The sequence below is a fragment of the Mandrillus leucophaeus genome, unplaced genomic scaffold (genome assembly GCF_000951045.1).
Source record: "Mandrillus leucophaeus isolate KB7577 unplaced genomic scaffold, Mleu.le_1.0 Scaffold249, whole genome shotgun sequence".
Lineage (NCBI taxonomy): Eukaryota > Metazoa > Chordata > Mammalia > Primates > Cercopithecidae > Mandrillus > Mandrillus leucophaeus.
The window spans coordinates 1,846,168-1,869,197 of record NW_012102576.1 but is presented as its reverse complement, the minus strand read 5'-3'; the positions used below and the strand labels follow the sequence as shown (position 1 = coordinate 1,869,197).

The following is a 23,030-nucleotide window of genomic DNA, read 5'->3' as shown; positions in this document are numbered from 1 at the left end:
TAAAACCATAAAAACCCTAGAAGAAAACCTAGGCAATACCATCCAGGACATAGGCATGGGCAAAGACTTCATGACTAAAACACCAAAAACAATTGCAGGAAAAGCCAAAATTGACTAATGGGATCTGATTAAGCTGAAGATCTCCTGCACAGCAGAAGAAACTATCATCAGAGTAAACAGGCAACCTACAGAATGGGAGAAAATTTTTGGAATCCATCCATCTGACAAAGGTCTAATATCCAGAATCTACAAAGAACATAAGAAAAAAGCAAACAACCCCATTAAAAAGCGGGAAAGGATATGGAGAGACATTTCTCAAAAGAAGACATTTATGCGACCAACAAATGTGAAAAAAAGCTCATCACTGGTCATTAGAGAAATGCAAATCAAAATGCAATGAGATGGTATCTCATTGTGGGACCACCCACACTCAGAGATGAGAAAGAACCAAAGCAAGAACTCCAATAACTCAAAAGGCCGGAATGTCTCCAGACAACTGCCCCAGTTATCCAACAAGAGTTCTTAACCAGGCTGAGCTGGCTGAAATGACAGAAACGGAATTCAGAATATGGATACGAATGAAGATCATTGAGATTCAAGAGGATAATAAAACCCAATTTGAGGAAACTAAAAATCACAGTAAAGTGATATAGGAGCTGAAGGATGAAATAGCCAGTGTAAAAAAGAATTTAACAACTCTGACAGAGCTGAATAATGCAATACAAGAAGTTCGCAGTGCAATCACAAGAATTAACAACAGAGTAAACCAAGCTGAGTAAATAATCTCAGAGGTTGAAGACTGGTTCTCTGAAATAAGACAGTCAGACAAAAATAAAAAGAAATGAACAAAACCTCTGAGGAGTATGGGATTCCATATAAAGAGGCCAAATCTATGAATTATTAGCATCCTTGAAAGGGAGGGGGAGAAAGCAAATAACTTGGAAAATATATTCCAGGATATCATCTATGAAAACTTCCCCAACCTTGCTAGAGAGGTCAACAGTCAAATTCACGAAATACAGGGAACTCCTGCAAGATTCTGCACAAAAAGATTATCCCCCAAGACATATAATTGTCAGATTTTACAAGGTAGAAATGAAAGAAATAATGTTAAAGTCAGTTCAAGAGAAAGGGCAGGTCACCTTCAAGGAAACCCCATCAGGCTAACAGCAAACTTCTCAGCTGAAACTCAATGGCCAGAAGAGACTGGGGGCCTATATTCAACATTCTTATATTCAACATTCTTAAAGAAAAAGATCTTCAACCAATAATTTCTTATCTGACCAAACTAAGCTTCCTAAGTGAAGGGGAAATAAGATTCTTTTCTGATACAAATCTTGAGGGAGTTTGTTGTCACCAGATTTCCTTACAAGAAAATTTGAAAGGAGCACTAAATATAGAAAGGAAAGACCACTACCAGCTAAAACAAAAACACACATAAACACACAGACCAGTGTCACTATAAAACAAGCAAACATAACCAGCTAACACACATATCAATACTAACCTTGAATGTAAATGGGCTAAGTATCCCCACTTAAAAGGCAGAGGAGTGGCAAGATGGATAAAAAAGCAAGACTCAATGGCATACTGTCTTTAAAAGACCCATCTCACATGTAATGACACTCACAGGCTCAAAATAAAGGGATAGAGGAAAGTCTACTAAGCAAATGAAAAACAGAAAAAAGCAGGGGTTTCAATCCTAATTTCAGAGAAAACAGACTTTAAGCCAACAAAGATCAAAAAAAAGACAAAGGACATTACATAATGGTAAAGGTTCAATTAGACAAGAAGTCCTAACTATCCTGAGTATATACGCACCCAAAAAAGGAGCATCCAGATTTATAAAACAAGTTTAGAGACCTACAAAGAGGCATAGACTCTCACACAATAATAGTGGGAGACTCCAACACTTCACTGACACTATTAGACAGATCATTGAGGCAGAAAATTAACAAAGAGATTCAGGACCTGAACTGAACAATGGACCAAGTGGATCTGATAGACCTTAATAGAACTCTCCACCCCAAAACAACAGAATATACATTCTTCTCATCATCACATGGCACATACTCTAGAGTCAACCACATAATTAAACATAAAACCATCCTCAGCAAATGCAAAAGAAAGAAAACCATACCAAGCACACTCTCAGACAATAGCACAATAAAAAATAGAAGTCAAATCTATAAAAATTGCTCAAAACCATGCAGTTACATGGAAACTAAACAACATGCTCTTGAATGAGTTTTGGGTAAATAATGAAATTAAGGCAGAAGTAAAAAAGTTCTTTGAATATAATGAGAAAGAAGTTACAACATAGCAGAATTTCTGGGACACAGCTAAGGCAGCATTAAGAGAGAAATTCATAACACTAAATACCCACATCAAAAGTTAGGTCTCAAATTAACCACCCTACCATCACAACTGAAAGAATTAGAGAAGCGAGAAAAAACCAGCCCCAACGCCAGCAGAAGACAACAAATGACCAAAATTGGAGCTGAACTGAAGGAAATCAAGACACCAAAAGCCACTGAAAAGACCAATGTGTCCAAGAGTTGTTTTTTGAAAAAATTAATACAATAGATAGACCACTTGCTAGAATAATAGAGAAGACCCAAATAAACACAATTACAAATGATGAATAGAATGTTAGCACTGATCCTCCAGAAATAAAAACAACCACCAAAACTACCACAAACACCTCTATGCACACAAACTAGAAAACCTAGAAGAGATGGATAAACACCTGGACAGATACACCCTTCCAAGACTACCAGGAAGAGACCAATAGCAAGCTCTCTAATTGAATCTGTAATAAATAGCCTACCAATTAATAAAAGCCCAGGACCTGGTAGATTCACAGCCAAATTCTACCAGTTCTACAAAGAAGAGCTGTTACCATTCCTATACAAGCTATTCCAAAAAATAGAAGAGGGGGGACTCCTCCCTGAGTTATTCTGTGAGGCCAGCATCATCTTGATACCAAACCTGGCAGAGACATAACAAAAAAAGAAAACTTCAGACTGGCCATGGTGGCTCTGCCTGTAATCCCAGCACTTTGGGAGGCCGAGGCAGGTGGATCACGAGCTTAGGAGATTGAGACCATCCTGGTCAACACGGTGAAACCCCATATCTACTAAAATACAAAATATTAACTGGGCATGATGGTGTGCACCTGTAGCCCTAGTTACTCAGGAGGCTGAGGCAGGGGAATCGCTTGAATCTAGGAGGCAGAAGTTGCAGTGAGCCAAAATGGCACCACTGCACTCCAACCTGGTGACAGAGTAAGACTCTATCAAAAAAACAAACAAACAAAACAAAAAACAAAAAAACTTCAGGCCAATATCCTTGATGAACATCAATGCAAAAATCTTCAATGAAACACTTGCAAAAAAATTCAGCAGCACATCAAAAAGCTAATTCACCATGATTGAGCGGGCTTCATCCCCAGGATGCAAGGCTGGTTCAACATATGCAAATCAGTAAATGTGATTCATCACATAAATAGAACTAAAGACAAAAGCTAAATTATTATTTTAATAGATACAGAAAAGGCTTTCAATAAATTCAAAACCCCTTCATTTTAAAACTCTTAACAAACTAGGTATTGAAGTAACACACCTCAAAATAATGAGAGCTGTCTATGACAGACACACAGTCAACATCATACTGAATGGGCAAAAGCTGAAAGCATTTCCCTTGAAAATCAGTTCAAGGCAAGAATGACCTCTCTCACCCCTCCTATTCAACATGGTATTACAAGTCCTAGCCAGAGCAATCGGGCAAGAGAAAGAAATAAAGGACATCCAAATAGGAAGAGAGGAAGTCAAACTCTCTCTCTTTGCAGGCAACATAATTTTATATCTAGAAAACCCCATAGTCTCACCCCAAAATCTTCTTCAGCTGATAAACAACTTCAGTAAAGTTTCAGGATACAAAATTGACATACAAAAATTACTAACATTCCTGTACATGAAAAACAGTCAATCTGAGAGCCAAATCAGAAAGCAATCCTATTCACAATTGCCACAGAATGAATAAAATACCTAGGAATAAAGCTAACCAGGGAGTTAAAGGATGTCTACAATGAGAATTACAAAACACTGCTCAAAGTAATCGGAGAAGACACAAACAAATGGGAAAGCATCCCATGGTCATGGATAGGAAGAATCATTATTGTTAAAATGGCCATACTACCCAAAGCAATTTACAAATTCAGTGCCATGTCTATCAGACTACCAAGATATTCTTCACAGAACTAGATAAATAAAACTATTTTAAAATTCATATGGAACCAAAAAAGAGTCTCAGTGGCTAAGGCAATCCTAAGCAAAAGGAACAAAGCTAGAAGCATCACATTATCTGACTTAAAACTATAATAGAGAGCTATAGTAACCAAAACAACATGGCACTGGCACAAAAACAGGCACATAGACCAATGGAACAGAATAGAGAGCCCAGAAATAAGATTGCACACTCATGATCATCTGATCTTCAAGAAAGCTGGCAAAAACAAGAAATGGGGAAAAGACTCCCTATTCAATAAATAGTGCTTGGATAACTGTCTAGCTATATGCAGAAGAATGAAGCTGAACCCCTTCCCTACACTATATACAAAAGTTAACTCAAAATGGATTAAAGACTTAAACGTAAAATTCAAAACCATAAAAGCCCTGAAAGGCAACCTAGGCAATACCATCCTGGACATAGGAATGAGCAAAGATTTCATGACAAAGACACTAAAAACAATTGCAACAAAAGCAAAAATTGACAAGTGGGATCTAATTAAACTTAAGAGTTTCTTAAACTATCAACAGAGTCAACAGTCGACCTACAGAATGGGAGAAAATATTTGCAAACTATGTATCTGATAAGGGTTTGATAACCAGAATATATAAGGAACATAAATAAATTTACAAGAGAAAAACAAACTCCATTAAAAAGTGGGCAAAGAACATGAACAGATGCTTTCCAAAAGAAGACATACATGCAGCCAACATGCATATGAAGAAAAGCTCAATGTCACAAATCATTACAGAAATGCAATCAAAGGCACAATGAGATACCACTTTATACTAGTAAAAATGACTATATAAAAGTTAAAAAAAAACAAAGGCTGGCAAGGTTGTGGAGAAAAGGGAACACTTATACACCATTGATGAGAGTGTAAATTAGTTCAACCTTTATGGAAAGCAGTATGGTGATTCCTCAGAAAGCTAAAAGAGGAACTACCATTTGACCCAGTCATCCCATTACTGGGTATATATCCAGAGGAATAGAAATCATTTCACCTTAATGACACATGTATGTCAATGTTCACTGCAGCACTATTTATGATAGCAAAGACAAGGAATCAACCTAAATGCCCATCAGTGACAGACTGGATGAAGAAAATGTGCTACATATACTCATGGAATACTATGCAGCCATAAAAAAGAACAAGATTATATATTCAGTGGGAATGTGGATGGAGATAAAGGCTATTATCCTCAGAAAACTAACAGGAACAGAAAACCAAATACTGCATGGTCTCACTTATAAGTACAAGTTAAATGATAAGAACTTATGAACACAAGGAAGGAAACAACAGACACTGGGGTCTACTTGAGAGTGGAGAGTGGTAGGAGGAGGGAGAGGAGCAGAAAAGATAACTATTGGGTACTGGGCTTAATACTTGGGCGATGAAATAATTTGTAAATAAACCCTCACGACATGAGTTTACTTATGTAATAAACCCTCACATGTATTCTAAACCTAAAATTAAAAGATGAAAAAAAGACTGCCAAAAGGCTACTAGAACTGGTAAATGATCTTAGTCTAAGGTCTCAGGATAGAGACTTTTGTTATCAATAAAATCAATGTACCAAAAGCATAGCATTCCCATACACTAATAATGTCTAGGCTGAGAGTAAAATATAAAACACAATCCCATTTATGTAAGCCACAAAGAAAATGAAATACATAGGAATACAGCCTACCAAGGAGGTGAAAGATCTCTACAAGGAGAACTACACAATTCTACTGAAAGAAATCAAAGATAACACAAAGTAATGGAAAAACTTTCCAAGCTTATGTATTTAAAGGATCAATATTGTTAAAATGGCCATACTGCTTAAGGCAATTTACAGATTCAGTGCAATTCCTGTCAAACTACCAATGCCATTCTTCAGAGAATTAGAAAAAACTGTTCTAAAATTCATATGGAACCAAAAAAGAGCCTGAATAGCTAAAGCAATTTTAAGCAAAAAGAAGAAAGCTGGAGGCATTACATTGTCCAATTTCAAATTTTACAATAAGACTACAGTAATCAGAACAGCATGGTATGGTACAAAGTAGACATCTATCCTAATGGAACAGAATAGAAAACTCAGAAATAAAGCTGCACACTTAACAGCCATCTGATTTTGAAAAAGACAAAAAAAAAAAAAAAAGATATAAATGGACTCCCTATTCAATAAATGATGCTGATGAAATCGCCTTGTTGTCTGGGGTAATTTCTGAGGTTTGTTGTCCCATGACCACAGAAAACCAGGACGTGAACCCACCAGAGTGAGGTTAAGAGAGGAGGTTTAATGGGCAAAAGAAAGAGAAGAGATCTCTGCACAGGGAGGTATGCTGGAGAAAATGGGTTGTTGCTTCTGCAGTGAAATGTGGGTTTTATAGATGAGCTTGAGGGGGCAGGGTCTGATTTACATATGGCATGAAAGATTGGTCAGACCAGGCATGCCATTTGCATAGCGCTTAAAGAAGCTGGCCACTCAACCCTAATCTTTTATTATGCAGATGGTTGTCTACCTGGCCTGTGCCATGTTCCCTGGTTCTTTACTAGTGACAAAGAAAAGGGAAGATGGAGCCTCCATGTTGAAAATACCTGACTTCCAGTCAGTCCCTTTTCTATTGGCACAGCTGCCATCATTCATGCATGCAACCTTCCAGCCTGCTTATCTACGTCTGCTGCTCGATTTTTCAGGCTACTCTTTGTTAGAAAAGAAGTTATTTGGGGCTGCTTTCTGTTAAAAGGGAAGCCTTGCTGAGGATTCCTTTACCCTCACTATCTGCCTAAATAATTTCTTTCTAGTTCTGTATCACTGGTATAACTGGCTAGCCATGTGCAGAAGAGTTAAAATAGACCCTTACCTTTCACCATATAGAATAATTAACTCAAGATAATGAAAATTTTAAATGTGATACCTCAATCTAAAAATTTTAGAAGAAAACCTAGGAAATACCCTTCTCAACATTATCCTTGGCAAACAATTTTTTGGTTATGTCCTTAAAATCAATGGCAATAAAAACAAAAATTGATAAATGAGACCTAATTAAACTAAAAAGCTTCTGCACAGCAAAATAAACTGTTAATGAAATATACAGACAGCCTGCAGAATGGGAAAAGTTATTTGCAAACTATGCATCTGACAAAGGTCTAATATCTGGAATCTGTAAGGAATTTAAACAGAACAACAAGGAAAAACAATAACCTCATTTAAAAATGGGCGTAGGACATGAACAGACACTCCTTAAAAGAAGACGTACAAGTATCCAACAAGCGTATTAAAAAACACTTATCATCACTAATCATCAGAGAAATGGAAATCAAAACCACAATAAGATACCGTCTCACACTAGTCAGAATGACCACTATTTAAAAGTCCAAAAACAACAGACGCTGGTGAGGCTGTAGAAAAAAGAAAATGCTAATACACTGTTGGTGGGAATGTAAACTAGACTAACCACTGTGGAAAGCAGTTTGGAGATTTCTCATAATACTTCAAACAGAGCTATGATTTGACCCTCAATTGAAATATCAAAAAGATGCATGCACTCGTTTTTATCACAGCACTATTCACAACAGCAAAGATATGGAATCAACTTACGTGCTCATCAGTGATGAATTGCATAAAGAAAATGTGGCATATATACTCCATGGACTAGTACACAGCCATAAAAAAGAATAAAACCATGTTCTTTATAGCAACATGGACAGAGCTGGAGGCCATAATCCTAAGCAAATCAATGCAGGAACAGAAAACCAACTACTGAAGGTTCTTACTTATGAGTGGAAACCAAGCACGGAGCACACTTAGACAAAAATATGGGAACAACAGGCACCGCAGACTACTAGAGGGGAGAGGACAGTAGGGAAGAATGGTTCAGAAAACTACCTACTTTGGATTATACTCACTATCCTGGTGTAACATACCCATGTAACAAACCACCACATGTTCTCCTTGTATCTGAAACTAAAAGTTGAAAGAAAAAAAATTGGAAAAATTCATGTAACAAACCAGCACATGTACTCCCTGTATCTAAAAATAAAAATTGAAAGAAAAAAAAATTGGAAAAATTATCAAGGACAATTGACTGGCCAAAGATTTTTTGAGTAATATGCCACAAGCAGAGGAAACCAAAGCACAGATGGACAAATGGGATCACGTTAAGCTAAAAAATAAACAAAACCCCCCACAAGATTCTCTTATCTTAGACTTTTGACAATGTGATTATATTGTGCTTCATAATAGTGTTTTTTGGGCTGATCTTGCTTATGATTCACTGAGCTTCATGAATCTGGATTTCCATATCCTTCCCAAGTGAGGAAGGTTTCCAGACAGTATGTCTTTAAAGAAAAAATATTTTTGACCTTTTATCTCTCTCTTCTCCTTCTGAAGTTTCTATACTTTCTATACCATATTCTTGGTGGTGTCTCAAAGGTCTCTTATGCTTTATTTGCCACTTTTTATTCTTTTTTCTTTTTTTACTCTAATTTGTTAATTTTAAATGACTCTTTTTTGAGTTCACTAATTCTTCTGCGTGTTTGAGTCAGGTATTGAAACTCTTTATTGACTTATTTCTTTCTTTCATTGTGTTCTTCAGCTCCAGAATTTTTGTTTGGTTGTTTTTAGTGGTTTATATTTCTTTATTAAATTCTTATTTTGTTCATGTATTTTTGTTTTAGAGTTTTTAGTACTCTCTTCTTTTGCATCTCACTGAGATTTTTAAAGATGATTGTCTTGAATTATCTTAAAGGAAACTTATAAATCTCCATTTATTTGAATCAGTTGCTAAAGCTTTATTCATTTCCTTTGGTGGTGTCATATATGTCTGATGCTTTGTTATTTGTTTATCCTTGTACTGGTGTCTGTGCACTTGAAAGAGCAGACATCTCTTTCAGTCTTTACAGACTGGTTTCGGTAGGTTAAGACCTTCTCCTATTAGGGTCCTGGGCTGATGAGATTGCCTTCAGTGTCATGGTTGAATGGGGTTACAGCCGGATCACATGGTTGCTTATGGGTCCAGAGTGGGATCTTTGGTTCATGATCCTGTTACTAGGGCTTCTAGCAGGCTTGTATCCTCCTTAGTCCCTCAGAGGACCAAACTGGCTCTAGCATCATACTCTGTAGGGCTGGGGAGGGAATGAGGGTCCACTTCAGGGTCTGTAGATGGTGGGTCTATTATTAGGTGTGTAGTTGGGGGAGAGTTTATCTATTTTTCTGGGAAGGCTGCTCATGGGTCTCTGAGTGGGTTCCTCAACCTGTGGAGAGGAGTTAGTGCTAAGTCACAAGGTTTCCTCGGAGTCTATAGCTGAAACCAGTGTCTTCATGTCTGTCTCTGGGGTCATGGATGAGTGTGTTTTCTGGCAGGTATCTGGGCAGGCAAACTTGCTTCAGACTGTAGTTAAGATGGGCTGGAGCTGGATCACAGGATTGTTTCAAGATCTGAAATAAAACTAAGGTCTGTACCTTTAGGGGCACTTATGATGTCTCTCTCTAGGTCCCTGTGTGGGCAAACTGCTCTCTAGCATAGCTGAGAAGGGTTGAACCCCCTTTTCTGGCCCATTTCAGGATGTGCTGTGAAACCTAGGTCAACGGTCTCCCAGTCGGGACATGGATGCACATGCCCTCCCTCTGTATCCCTGAGCTGGCAAGACTGCTCACAGCCCACAGCTGAGAAGGATGAGAGTCATGATTCAAGGCAGTTTCAGAAACTACCATGGAACTGAAGTCAGCAAGCCTGTACTGCTGACAAAGATGAGTGAGTCTCACAGCAATTTCCTGTGATTAACTCAGGCCACAGTTGAGAGGAGTTTGAGTGGAGATTCAGGGCCATTTTAGTATCTTCTAGAGGACAGAGGTCGGCAAGCATGCCCCAGGGGAACAGATGTATCTGTCTCCCAGGAAGTCTCTGTGGGTGAAAGACTGATCTCAAAAGTTGTGGCTGAGAGTAGCTAAAGCCAAGTTAGAGGGCTGTTTCAGGGTCTACATTGAGACTACAGTTGATATGCCTACCTCCTGAGACACTAGTGTTTGAGTCTCCTCCTGGGCTCCTGGACAAATGGTTTTGGCAGCACGACGAAGTCCTAATGCGGCTGAAGGCAAGTCCACAGGAGGATGGGTCTCTTTTCAGGTCTGGAGATGGAATCACTGTTGGTAAGTCTGCCACTTGGATGCAAATCTATTCTCTAAAACAACCCTCCTAGGTCTTGGGTTCCACTGGCATCTTACAAACTCCTACTTGAATTCCAAAACTCCCTCAAAGGGAGTTTCCTCCACTTTTGTCTGTGGATAGCTGAAAAATTATTGTTGCTATGGGGGCATATGTGTGGGGGACCACCTATTCTGCCAATTTGCTGACTTTCCTCCTAGTGAGATTTTAAAATTACTTTTTCTCCACACAGAGTTTGACTTCAGTTTTTGTCATTTACAACGAAATATTTCCATCGAAGTTGAGATAATTTGTTATGGTGGAGAATGGATAAATGAAGAATGTGATGAATAGATATTTAATATTTCAATCTCTGGTATGCTAATATATTTCAAAATTGATTAATATTTTACCTTTCCAAGATACATTTATTTTCATCAACGGTAATCTGAAGATTAAATAATCTATTTTTTAAAAATTAAATGCAAAAATTTAAGAACTAAGTTAATAACATAACTTTGGCAATGATGGTTTTTGTGTCAGCTACAGTCAACTGAGTAATTACTGCAGTAATTTTTCAGAATAATTAAGGAAAAAATCAGTAGCTATCAGTTGATAATGTTACTATGAGTTTTAGAATGTTTTCTATTATAATGGAAGTGACATAATAAAATAATATAAAGAAAAGAAGTATGCAATGTTAAGATTTAGCAATCTAGTCCAAAAGGCACTCTTAACAAGGTGAGGGTTGGCAATGTTTGTGATCAAAAGAGAAAAAAAAATTCTCATAGGCGCTTGAAAAATGGACCAACTAAATGACCCACTTTCAAAGTCAACCTTGTACTTTTAACAGACCAGAGTATCCTATATTTTGGAGGTGTGTGATGAGATTAAACTGATTTCACAATAGCCCATGTGTAGAATTTCCTGTTCAAACCTTAGTAACACGTTGATGAGAAATCTACTTTTTCCACTCTTGACTCACTCTGAGCCTTCACAGGGCAGTCTGCAAAGATTGTAGGCATTGTTTGTTCTTATCCTGAATTTATGCCTTTAAATTTCACCTTTTATTACCCAGCTATAGCAGGCCTTTTTGTGAGACTAACCTGGCCTCTCCACTAAAGGATGTGTGACTTTCTGGGGACAGAAGGTATGTGTTGCTACTCTCCAACTCTCTACTAGCCTACCTCATTTAGTGGGTGATTACAAGTGCTCAATATGGTACAAAGGAGGTATAATTAATATACAGTAAAATCAAAGTAGAATATTGCTGTCTTCATTTGAATAACTCAGGGTAAAAACCATATGAAATATGTTGAAGGATTTCTTAAAGTTTTCAAATTCTTGTTTGTGGAAACCTAGTGGGTTTGTTGATCAATATAATTTAAGTGAAACCTATTAATCTCACAATAATGAACAATTAATTTTGTATTTTGTAATCAGTACATCATGTATCTTTGAATAATAATTTATATTTAGCTTAGCCATTAAAGATTATTAAAATAAATGAATCAATTGATGAAAGCCAAATACAGTTCCTCAGACATGTAGATTAAATAAAAGCAGTTTTTATTTTTAATAAAAATCACAATGAGGTAGAGTACATAAAATGCTAAAGGTAATACAAAACAATCAAAATACTTTTTTAAAGTTTATCAAAATATTGCAAAAAAAGATGTAGCACACGGATATAGGAGACTTATCTGAAGATTCATTTTCCATTCTTTAACTGACACGAATCAGAAACAGTAACATAACAATTGTGACTAAAATAATAATTAAAATAGCTAATGCTTATTGAGAACTTGAAGTGCCAGGTTGAGTGGTAAATGTTTTACATGCAACGTTTTATATGTTCTTATTCCCATCTTAGATTAACAAACTGGGTTATTAAACATAGAATAACTTTTTAAAGGTCACACATTGTAAGTGTCAAAGCTAGAATTCATTCTAGATCTCACTGACTCCAGAGCCCATTGACTAAATGATTTAATTACATTATCTGAAATTTTACAAGTACTTATACAACAAAAGTGGCCTTTACTCACCTTGACAACTGTAAAATCTTTCTATAAGTTTAAATGAAATGTGCTTTAACATGAATTACCTATACTTTTATTTATCATTTTTTGGTTCATAATTTAGCCAGGAAATAAATTACCAATTACTTATTAAATTACCAATACTTCTATAAGTATTAACAATTTATATGGTGTTCCTAATACTATTTAGGTTATTCATAAGTTAACAGTGTCACATAGCATTTTCTGACATGTACAAATATTCACATTTGTAATCATTTTTAATAATTTAAATAATTTTTAATAATTTCTTAGAACATTTCAACCATTAAGAAAAGACCATTTAATTACCCCTATTGATTTTCATTAATGTATATAAATTACTAAATAAAAGTAATTTAGTGCAAGAAATTTATATATATGTGTGTGTGTGTATATATCTCAACTTTACTATTACTCATGTGCAGACCACATCGTCTTAACCATTACTGGATTTCAAAATTAACATAAAAAATGAGTGCAGAACTTTTTCTAATACATTTTAATTTTTAATACAGGTAAAGCATCAGACTTTAAGAAATATATTTTTATTCCTGAACTTCTTTATTCCTTAGTAATTTATTGCTTCTTATTGCCCCAGCAATAATATTTTGTCAAACGTAGAAATTTCTCTCTTTTTTTTTTTTTGAGTCAGAGTCTCACTCTGTCGCCCAGGCTGGAGTGCAGTGGCACGATCTCGGCTCACTGCAACCTCTGCCGCCCGTGTTCAAGCGATTCTCCTGCCTCAGCCTCCTGAGAGTTGGGACTACAGGCTCCTGACATCGTGTCCGGCTAATTTTTGTATTTTTAGTAGAGACGGGGTTTCACCGTGTTAGCCAGGATGGTATGGATCACCTGACCTTGTAATCGGCACGCCTCGGCTTCCCAAAGTGCTGGGATTACAGGCATGAGCCACCGCGCCCGACCCAAAAATCTTTTTTTTAAAACAAATATTTTACCATAAGAACTACTTGTTTAGGCCTGAAGAAAATTAGAGAAAGAACTTTAGATTCTTTAATGCAAAATGAGCTCCAATACTCGTTCTCCACCTCACCCTTTTAACTGCACTAGGGAATATTGTATATAAACCATTTATTAACTTCTTAACTACGGTTATTGTAGAGTACAGTCCCTGACATCACACACTGCAGAGATGGATAACCAAGGAGTAATCTACTCAGACTTGAATCTGCCCCCAAACCAAAAGAGGCAGCAGCAAAAACCTAAGGGCAATTCAAGATCCACTTTAGTAACTGAACAGGAAATAACCTATGCGGAATTAAACCTTCAAAAAACTTCTCAGGATTTTCAAGGGAATGACAAAACCAATCACTGCAAAGGTAAAGCATTCAAAAGATCCTCACTATAACTGTCTAGGATGTGCAGCTTGGGGTACAGGGATGTGGGGAAAGAGCCGGGAGTGCTCACATATTTTCTATTTGCAAAGATCAGAATTTCAAGTTGAGATATGCTATTTCAATATAAAATATGAAGACTGATTTAACTCATTGTTGAAATGTGTAGTCTTCGTCAAAGAATTCATGGAGCATTATTTTTACTGAAAACGCAATGGTATATTATTCTGAGAAAAAGATTACAATGGGAGATGAGGGTTTGGGGTCCAAGTTTCTCCGTATGATTCCTGTGCATTCAGGTTCTTTTGTTTTTGAATCTTCTAAACAACTATGTCCACCTCTCCTTTCGCACTGTTCCCATTTCACTCCCTGCAGATTTACCCTCAGCTCCAGAGAAGCTCATTGCTGGGATACTGGGAATCATCTGTCTTGTCTTAATGGCCTCTGTGGTAACAATAGTTGTTATTCCCTGTAAGTCTATTTTAGAAGATTACAAGGGGAATTTTCACGTTAATGATTGAATGTGCCTCTATACATTTCATATTTTCAGGGAATAGAATTCTCATTGTAATGTATATCTTTGGACTGAATGTGGAATGGTCATTCAGAATTTGTCAAAGAATAAATGAAAGAATAATTGTTGAAAGTATTCGCTTCTGATGCAATTGCATGTATATATTTTGATTTCATAACTCAAAAATATGTTCTAGGAGTCTGAAAAACCTTACTGAGAAATAGAAATTAATTTTTGAAAGTAGTTAAATCACGAATTATAAGAACTATATGAGATGGTGAAATTTGGTTCTTTAGATCTATGAAATACTTTTCCAAAAAACTATTATTACTTTATCAAATTTTTCTTAAAATCATTTTTATTCGATATTATTCTAACACAAAAAAATTCAAACAAAAACTTAAAATTATTATGATTGATTTAGATGCTAATTTTTTACAAAGATTACTTTAATTTTTCTAGCTACATTAACACAGAAGCACAACAATTCTTCCCTGAATACAAGAACTCAGAAAGGTATATAATAATTTTTAAAGTTTTAATATTGTACAGTTTATTTTTTCTTGATCTTAGGCTGTACAAAAAAAAATTTGGGGTGAAAAATTATAAAATTTGGCAATAAATGTTCAGCATTCCCTTGTCATCAACTGTAAGTAAAATCACTATGCTTTGTTTTTATCTGTTGTGTTCAAATTCTTATTGCTATGAGATACAAGTTATTTATTGCTCCTTAAAAATCAGATTAGTTCATTGATTTTCAAGACATGTATAGAGTAGATTTTTGTTTGCTGGTTTGCTTTATATGGGAACACAATTAGGAGATGAGAGGTTGACCTTTTATTGCGCATATGTATATAAGTGACTGGGGTATTTTAAAACTACATATTTACCAGCCTCTGAAGATGCATAGATATGTTGCATGCATAAAGGTTTATACCTTTGCAAATATGTAAAAAAAAATTTCATTTTTAAAAATTCATATTGGTCTAGACAGTAATTCATATCTTTATTTAGCACATCACTGTGGCCATTGTCCTAAGGAGTGGATTACATATTCCAACAGTTGTTATTATATTGGTAAGGAGAAAAGAACTTGGGCAGAGAGTTTGCTGGCCTGTACTTCGAAGAACTCCAGTCTGCTTTCTATAGATAATGAAGAAGAAATGGTAAGATGTAAATGTTATAAGCACTTTATGAAAAACTTATTTCGGTCAATAATATATTTGTAGAAATCATCCATATGTGTGGATATATATATTTAGCTTATGTTTTTAGTAGGGAGTAGCTTATATGTTTTCAAGTTTATGTAATAGTTAATTGATTGACTTAATAATGTTTAAAAATTCATATACTGCTAACGTGCTTTTGATTATTTTCAGTTTTTGCTTTCATGGAAAACCATGCTTCTATAAATGCTTTGAATCCACAATAAATGTTGCTATCTAATTTTATCAGGCATTATATGATCTGGTCGTGCAGATTGGTCACAAAGTGAATGAACTCCTGTGATACAAGTCAGATCATGAAATAACAGTTTCCAGCTCTAGCAGTTCCACCCCTGTGTGTGCCCTCATCACTTATCCTGACTCCTCTCCAAAACATTGTCTTGACTTTTAATGTTATAAATAACATTTGCCTGTTTTTGAATTTATATAAAGGGAATCATACAGTGTAAATTTCATGTCTGTGTTTTTCACTCCTATCTGATATTTGTGCAATCCCTCCATATTATTGCAGTTATCTGTCATTTGTTACTGTTCACTGCTGTACTATATACAAAGAACACTAAGAATCCATTGAGTCCTTGTTTCTGGGTGGGGAAGTGGGTCTCCCGCCCTCAGGGACAAAGAGGACCCTGGGTGGTGCACTGGTAGTCATGGGGTCGCTTTGCTGATCCTCCTCACCCACATCCACCCTGGTGTCTCTTGGAATGAGAAGGAAGCACTTCCTCTGGCTGCATTGATAGCAGGTCTCCTGGTAGCTCATCCTCGCCAGTGGTACCAGCCTCGCCTGGTGGTGTGGAGGGGACTCCCCATCATTACCCTCCTCCTGTTGCCAGGTTGGGTGCAGGGAAACAGCAGGCCTAGGTCACCGTCTTCTGTCGGGTGGGGGACTTCACATGCTCGCTCGGCCACTTTGTTGATCCCCGATGCTAGGGTCCCAGACGATGTCATCTATCTCTTTCCACCTTTCAGAGTTCTCCATTGCTTTTGTCTTTCATTAATCACAGTTGCTTTTAGCCGGGAGTACCAGAGAGAGACGAGTCTACACCACCTGGTCAGGACCACTGTTATTCCACCAAAACTAGATCAGTTAAAAGTGAGGGCTTATCTAGTTAAAGAATGGTGTGGTGCCCAGAAAACTCAATCTGTAGCTTCTATGTCATTTATTTCCAAATAACAACCTCTCATTTCTCTTCTAAATCTCCTACTCTGGAAAATATAGTACAAAAATAGATTGATTTCATCACAGTATCTGGAGGAATGAATGCACAGTATCAGGAAACTTATTTAAATCTTTCTTGTGTTTATTCAGTCATTTGGGGTAACTATAATAATGCAAGAATTAAAATGTCCTTATTAACATGCGAGTAAGAATGAAAGTACTAAGTATAAATGTTGAAGAGTTCATTTATATCAAAATTATAAACATATATGAAAGTTTTTGGTACCGCAAATAGTAGTTTTCAGCTTTAATATATTGTTTTTAAATGTTGTCATAATTATTATTTATGTGAAAATTCTTTCTTTTCTTTTAGAAATTTCTGACCGCCATTTCACCTTCCTCATGGATTGATGTGTTTCGTGACAGCAGTCATCATCCATGGGTGACAATAAACGGTTTGACTTTCAAACATGAGTAAGTTGTTTTGTACAGTGCTATATAAAAATATCTATATAAGTGAGAAATTCAGAAGAACAATATGAATAAATGTATGTGGAATCATTGACATGAAGAAAGATGTGGAAAGTTAGTGAAATATTGACATAAATATTTTACAATAGACTATAGTAGTCCATAATGTCTACCCACTCATTAGTCAGCTAGTAACCTTCTTGGTTATCAGATGGACCAGGGGTGTCCAATCTTTGGCTTCTGTGGTCCATATTGGAAGAAGAAGAATAGTCTTGGCCCACACATAAAATCCATTAACACTAATGATAGCTGACGAGCTAAAATATATATAGATCTCAGAATGTTTTCAGAAAGTTTACGTATTTGTGTTGGAACGCATTCAAAGCTGTCCTGGGTCACATGCGGCCCATGGGCAGCGAGTTGGACGAGCTTGAGACGGACTATCAGGGAATTGCAGAGCTTGTTTTTATTAAAAAGCCACGCTTACATTTTTCCTTAAGAATATCCTCAGAGCACAATGGTAGTGCTGTTGGCATATTGCTATAATTTTTATTAGTAGTAGTTATTGTTGTCAATCTCTTATTGTGCCTAATTTAGAAATTAAACTTTATCATAGTTATGAATGTGTAGAGAAAACATAATCTCTGTATAGGTTCTGTACTATCTGCTGTTTCAGGCATCCACTGGGGTTGAAACATATCCCCCGTGGATGAAGGGGGACCACGCTATTGAGTGTTCAGAATAATGACTCTTACTAATATTATGAAAAATTTAATTGCCCTTTTCCATAAAGTTCTTTTCTTACAGTACATGGAAAATGTTTTTGTCTCATGAATCATTTGCGTAAAATGTAACAGAATATGGATTTATTTCCATTACAGGATAAAAGAGTCAGATCATGCTGAACATAACTGTGCCATGCTACATGTACGTGGACTTTTTTCAGACCAATGTGGATCTTCAAAAATATATCATTGTAAGCATAAGCTTTAGAAGTAAAGCGTTTGCATTTGCAGTGCATCAGATACATTTTATGTTTCTTAAAATAGAAATAATATTATGATTGCATAAATCTTGAAATGAATTATGTTATTTGCTCTAATAAGAAAATTCTAAATCAATTATTGAAGTAGGATACACACAATTACTAAAGTACAGATATCCTAGCATTTGTGTCGGGCTTGTTTTGCGCAACATGATATATGTGGTATTCAGCCTTTCTAAAAGTTGCATGTTATATGAGTCAGTTTCTATGAAATATCAAGAACAGTCAAACCCATGGAGACACAAAGTAGAATAGTGGTTGTCAATGCCTAAAGGAAGTTGAAATAGGAGATGACCACTAATTGATAGAACGTTTATTTGTGTGGTGATGAAAACTTCCTAAATTTCAGTAGTGGTGATGGTTGTAACTCTGTGAATATACTAAACATCATTGATTTTTAATCATTTTAAGTGGATGAAATTTATGCTTTGTACATGACACTTAATAAAGCTATCCAGAAAAAAAAAAAAGCGTCTCCTGGGATTGTTTGTGACTGCATTTATTCTCTAAAGTAATTTTTAAAGATGAGCTTCTTTATAATATTGACTTTTCTAATCAACATAAAGTGTTTCTTTCAATGTACTGTGCTATCTTTAATATCTATTATATTTTGTATTTTGGGGGATTGAAGTCATACAGAATTGTAGGTATTTTACATTTATGCTTTTGTTAATGGCATCCTGATTCTAAAATTCCCTTTAATAGTTTTTGTTGTTATAAATAGAAATACAATTGATGTCTGCATTTTGATTTTATATCTACTTATTCCATTGATTTTATATATTTAAATCTATTATGTCAACTATTGATTTTTTTCTGGGTGTTCTATATAAAGAACATTTTATCTGCAAATCATCACACTTTTATTTTTTTTTAATCCATGTGCTATAACTTAGTTTTATTTTCATTTATTTTCACTGGCTAGGGTTTTATACCCATAGTTGAATAGAAAGTGCAATCAAAGTTCTGTGTGTATCATGTGTATCGTTTCCTGGTTTTGGCAAAAAATACTTAAACATGTTATTCATATTTACAAAGCTTGCTGGTTTTTTTCATCCTATCTTTCTCATATTGAAGCAGTTTTATAATAGTCCTATTTTCTAATAGATTTTATCAATTGTTGTAACATTTTTATTTGTATCAGTTGGAATCATATATGTTTTCTTTATATAACGTTTTTATAGACTACTTTTATTGTTTCAAATGTTAAACCAGCTTTTGTTTCTGAAATAAATCCAGGACGATCGTTGTATATTTCCCTCATAAAATATCAGTGCTGGCTGGGTGCGGTGGCTCACGTCTGGAATCCCAGCACTTTGGGAGTCTGAGGCGGGCGGATCACGAGCTCAGGAGATCGAGACCATCCTGGTCAACATGCTGAAACCCCGTCTGTACTAAAAATACAAAAATTAGCTGGACATGGTGGTGCACACCTATAGCACCTATAGGCTGAGGCAGGAGAATAACTTTAAACCGGGGGTCCGAGGTTGCAGTGAGCCGAGAGTGCACAACTGCATGGCCACAGAGGGAGTCTCTGTCTCAAAAAAAAAAAAAAAAAGTGGATATATATTTTATGTAGGGTAAGATTTATTTCTTCATCCATGTTCACAAGGATATTTGACCATGTTTTTGTTCATAGCTATAAACTTGAAAGGTTTTGGTATCAAGGCTATCTTGGGAAGAATTTCTGTTTTTCTGTAACCTGAAAGCATTTGGTGAGAGTACTGCTTTATTTTTAAATGTTATAATTCACTAGTAATGTCATCTGAGTTTGTAGACTATTTTTGTAGGAAAGTTTATGTCTAAACTGAATTTCTTTGATACATATGGGATGTACTCAGAATTCTATTTGAGGTGCTGCATTTGGTAAAGAGTATGAATTTTCTATTTCATACAGACATTAAAATGTAATGAAAATATAGTTTTATTGCCTCTAAATAACTTTATATACCACTATGGTACTTCCATGTTAAATAAGCCAGTTGTGGTGGCTGAAGCCTATAGTCCCAGCACTTTGGGAGGCATCACAGTGCCCGGCTCTTATCAATTTTAAAAAATGTTAAATTTGTTATTTTTGTGGATACATTAGTAGGCATATATTTTTAGTAGTCTCATCAAATTTTAAAAGCATTTTCATTGAAAATACCTTTGGCCTTGCTGTTCTCTCTATTGTAACATTCTTTATCGTGGCTTCTTACTGTTTATTCATTTTTTTCTTATATATCACTTGTATTTCTGTCTCTTATACACATCTAGATGTGTATAAGAGACAGAAATTTCAGTAGTGGTGATGGTTGTAACTCTGTGAATATACTAAACATCATTGATTTTTAATCATTTTAAGTGGATGAAATTTATGCTTTGTACATGACACTTAATAAAGCTATCCAGAAAAAAAAAAAAGCGTCTCCTGGGATTGTTTGTGACTGCATTTATTCTCTAAAGTAATTTTTAAAGATGAGCTTCTTTATAATATTGACTTTTCTAATCAACATAAAGTGTTTCTTTCAATGTACTGTGCTATCTTTAATATCTATTATATTTTGTATTTTGGGGGATTGAAGTCATACAGAATTGTAGGTATTTTACATTTATGCTTTTGTTAATGGCATCCTGATTCTAAAATTCCCTTTAATAGTTTTTGTTGTTATAAATAGAAATACAATTGATGTCTGCATTTTGATTTTATATCTACTTATTCCATTGATTTTATATATTTAAATCTATTATGTCAACTATTGATTTTTTTCTGGGTGTTCTATATAAAGAACATTTTATCTGCAAATCATCACACTTTTATTTTTTTTTAATCCATGTGCTATAACTTAGTTTTATTTTCATTTATTTTCACTGGCTAGGGTTTTATACCCATAGTTGAATAGAAAGTGCAATCAAAGTTCTGTGTGTATCATGTGTATCGTTTCCTGGTTTTGGCAAAAAATACTTAAACATGTTATTCATATTTACAAAGCTTGCTGGTTTTTTTCATCCTATCTTTCTCATATTGAAGCAGTTTTATAATAGTCCTATTTTCTAATAGATTTTATCAATTGTTGTAACATTTTTATTTGTATCAGTTGGAATCATATATGTTTTCTTTATATAACGTTTTTATAGACTACTTTTATTGTTTCAAATGTTAAACCAGCTTTTGTTTCTGAAATAAATCCAGGACGATCGTTGTATATTTCCCTCATAAAATATCAGTGCTGGCTGGGTGCGGTGGCTCACGTCTGGAATCCCAGCACTTTGGGAGGCTGAGGCGGGCGGATCACGAGCTCAGGAGATCGAGACCATCCTGGTCAACATGCTGAAACCCCATCTGTACTAAAAATACAAAAATTAGCTGGACATGGTGGTGCACACCTATAGGCACCTATAGGCTGAGGCAGGAGAATAACTTTAAACCGGGGGTCCGAGGTTGCAGTGAGCCGAGAGTGCACAACTGCATGGCCACAGAGGGAGTCTCTGTCTCAAAAAAAAAAAAAAAAAAAAAAAAGAAAAAAAAAAAAAAAAAAAAAGTGGATATATATTTTATGTAGGGTAAGATTTATTTCTTCATCCATGTTCACAAGGATATTTGACCATGTTTTTGTTCATAGCTATAAACTTGAAAGGTTTTGGTATCAAGGCTATCTTGGGAAGAATTTCTGTTTTTCTGTAACCTGAAAGCATTTGGTGAGAGTACTGCTTTATTTTTAAATGTTATAATTCACTAGTAATGTCATCTGAGTTTGTAGACTATTTTTGTAGGAAAGTTTATGTCTAAACTGAATTTCTTTGATACATATGGGATGTACTCAGAATTCTATTTGAGGTGCTGCATTTGGTAAAGAGTATGAATTTTCTATTTCATACAGACATTAAAATGTAATGAAAATATAGTTTTATTGCCTCTAAATAACTTTATATACCACTATGGTACTTCCATGTTAAATAAGCCAGTTGTGGTGGCTGAAGCCTATAGTCCCAGCACTTTGGGAGGCATCACAGTGCCCGGCCCTTATCAATTTTAAAAAATGTTAAATTTGTTATTTTTGTGGATACATTAGTAGGCATATATTTTTAGTAGTCTCATCAAATTTTAAAAGCATTTTCATTGAAAATACCTTTGGCCTTGCTGTTCTCTCTATTGTAACATTCTTTATCGTGGCTTCTTACTGTTTATTCATTTTTTTCTTATATATCACTTGTATTTAATTTCAGCTTTTCTATTTGTATTTTAGTGCATTCCAGTTAATTTAATTTTTAGGTCATCTTTTGTAATATATATACATTGAGGACAATCGGTTTTTACAAGAAAGAGTTCTGTTCTACTTTCCTTATAATTCATATAAAAATTGTGACCATTCATGTTGAGAATTTCTTTCACCCATATGTCATTTAGACATGTATTACTGAATCTAAAACCATGTAAGGTTGGCAGATTTTTTTTGTTGACTTCTATCGTAGGTAAACTGTAGTTAGAACATTTTCTATGGAGCTGGAAATATTCTTCATCTTTGTGTACAAAGATGTGGCTAGTGTGCTGAGAAACTTGTTTTACATGTTCTTTATTTTATATTAATTAAAGTTGAACTAGAATATCTATTTTTTAACTGTCCACTGGCCAAGCTTGGCTAGTGGTACTACATTGAAATCGTAGTCCTATATTTTTTTACTAATATGCTTAGAGTTATGAGATTATAGTGTATTTGGGGAAAATACGTGAAATTAAATATGTGAGTGTGCTACATATGTGTGAGTGTGTGCCTATGAGTGATAACTACTTGTCTAGT

General features: G+C 35.3%; 1 protein-coding gene across 4 annotated transcripts in view; it reads left to right on the top strand.

Annotated features, from left to right (window-relative positions):
- The first annotated feature begins 10,139 nt into the window (after positions 1 to 10,139).
- The window catches only part of KLRC1 (killer cell lectin-like receptor subfamily C, member 1), a 15,769-nt gene continuing 2,878 nt past the window's right edge, over positions 10,140 to 23,030 (top strand). Inside the window, exons 1-8 of one of the 4 annotated variants that reach the window (XM_011983362.1) lie at positions 10,140 to 10,427; positions 11,501 to 11,572; positions 13,605 to 13,822; positions 14,213 to 14,308; positions 14,814 to 14,867; positions 15,366 to 15,517; positions 17,110 to 17,210; positions 18,089 to 18,722. In XM_011983362.1, the coding sequence (XP_011838752.1) occupies positions 13,636 to 13,822; positions 14,213 to 14,308; positions 14,814 to 14,867; positions 15,366 to 15,517; positions 17,110 to 17,210; positions 18,089 to 18,200 (702 nt within the window). In that variant the 5' untranslated portion in view covers positions 10,140 to 10,427; positions 11,501 to 11,572; positions 13,605 to 13,635 and the 3' untranslated portion in view covers positions 18,201 to 18,722. Of the gene's footprint in view, positions 10,428 to 11,389; positions 11,573 to 13,604; positions 13,823 to 14,212; positions 14,309 to 14,813; positions 14,868 to 15,365; positions 15,518 to 17,109; positions 17,211 to 18,088; positions 18,723 to 23,030 lie in introns of those variants that run through there. The other 3 variants (XM_011983364.1, XM_011983361.1, XM_011983363.1) reach the window with 3 other exon arrangements.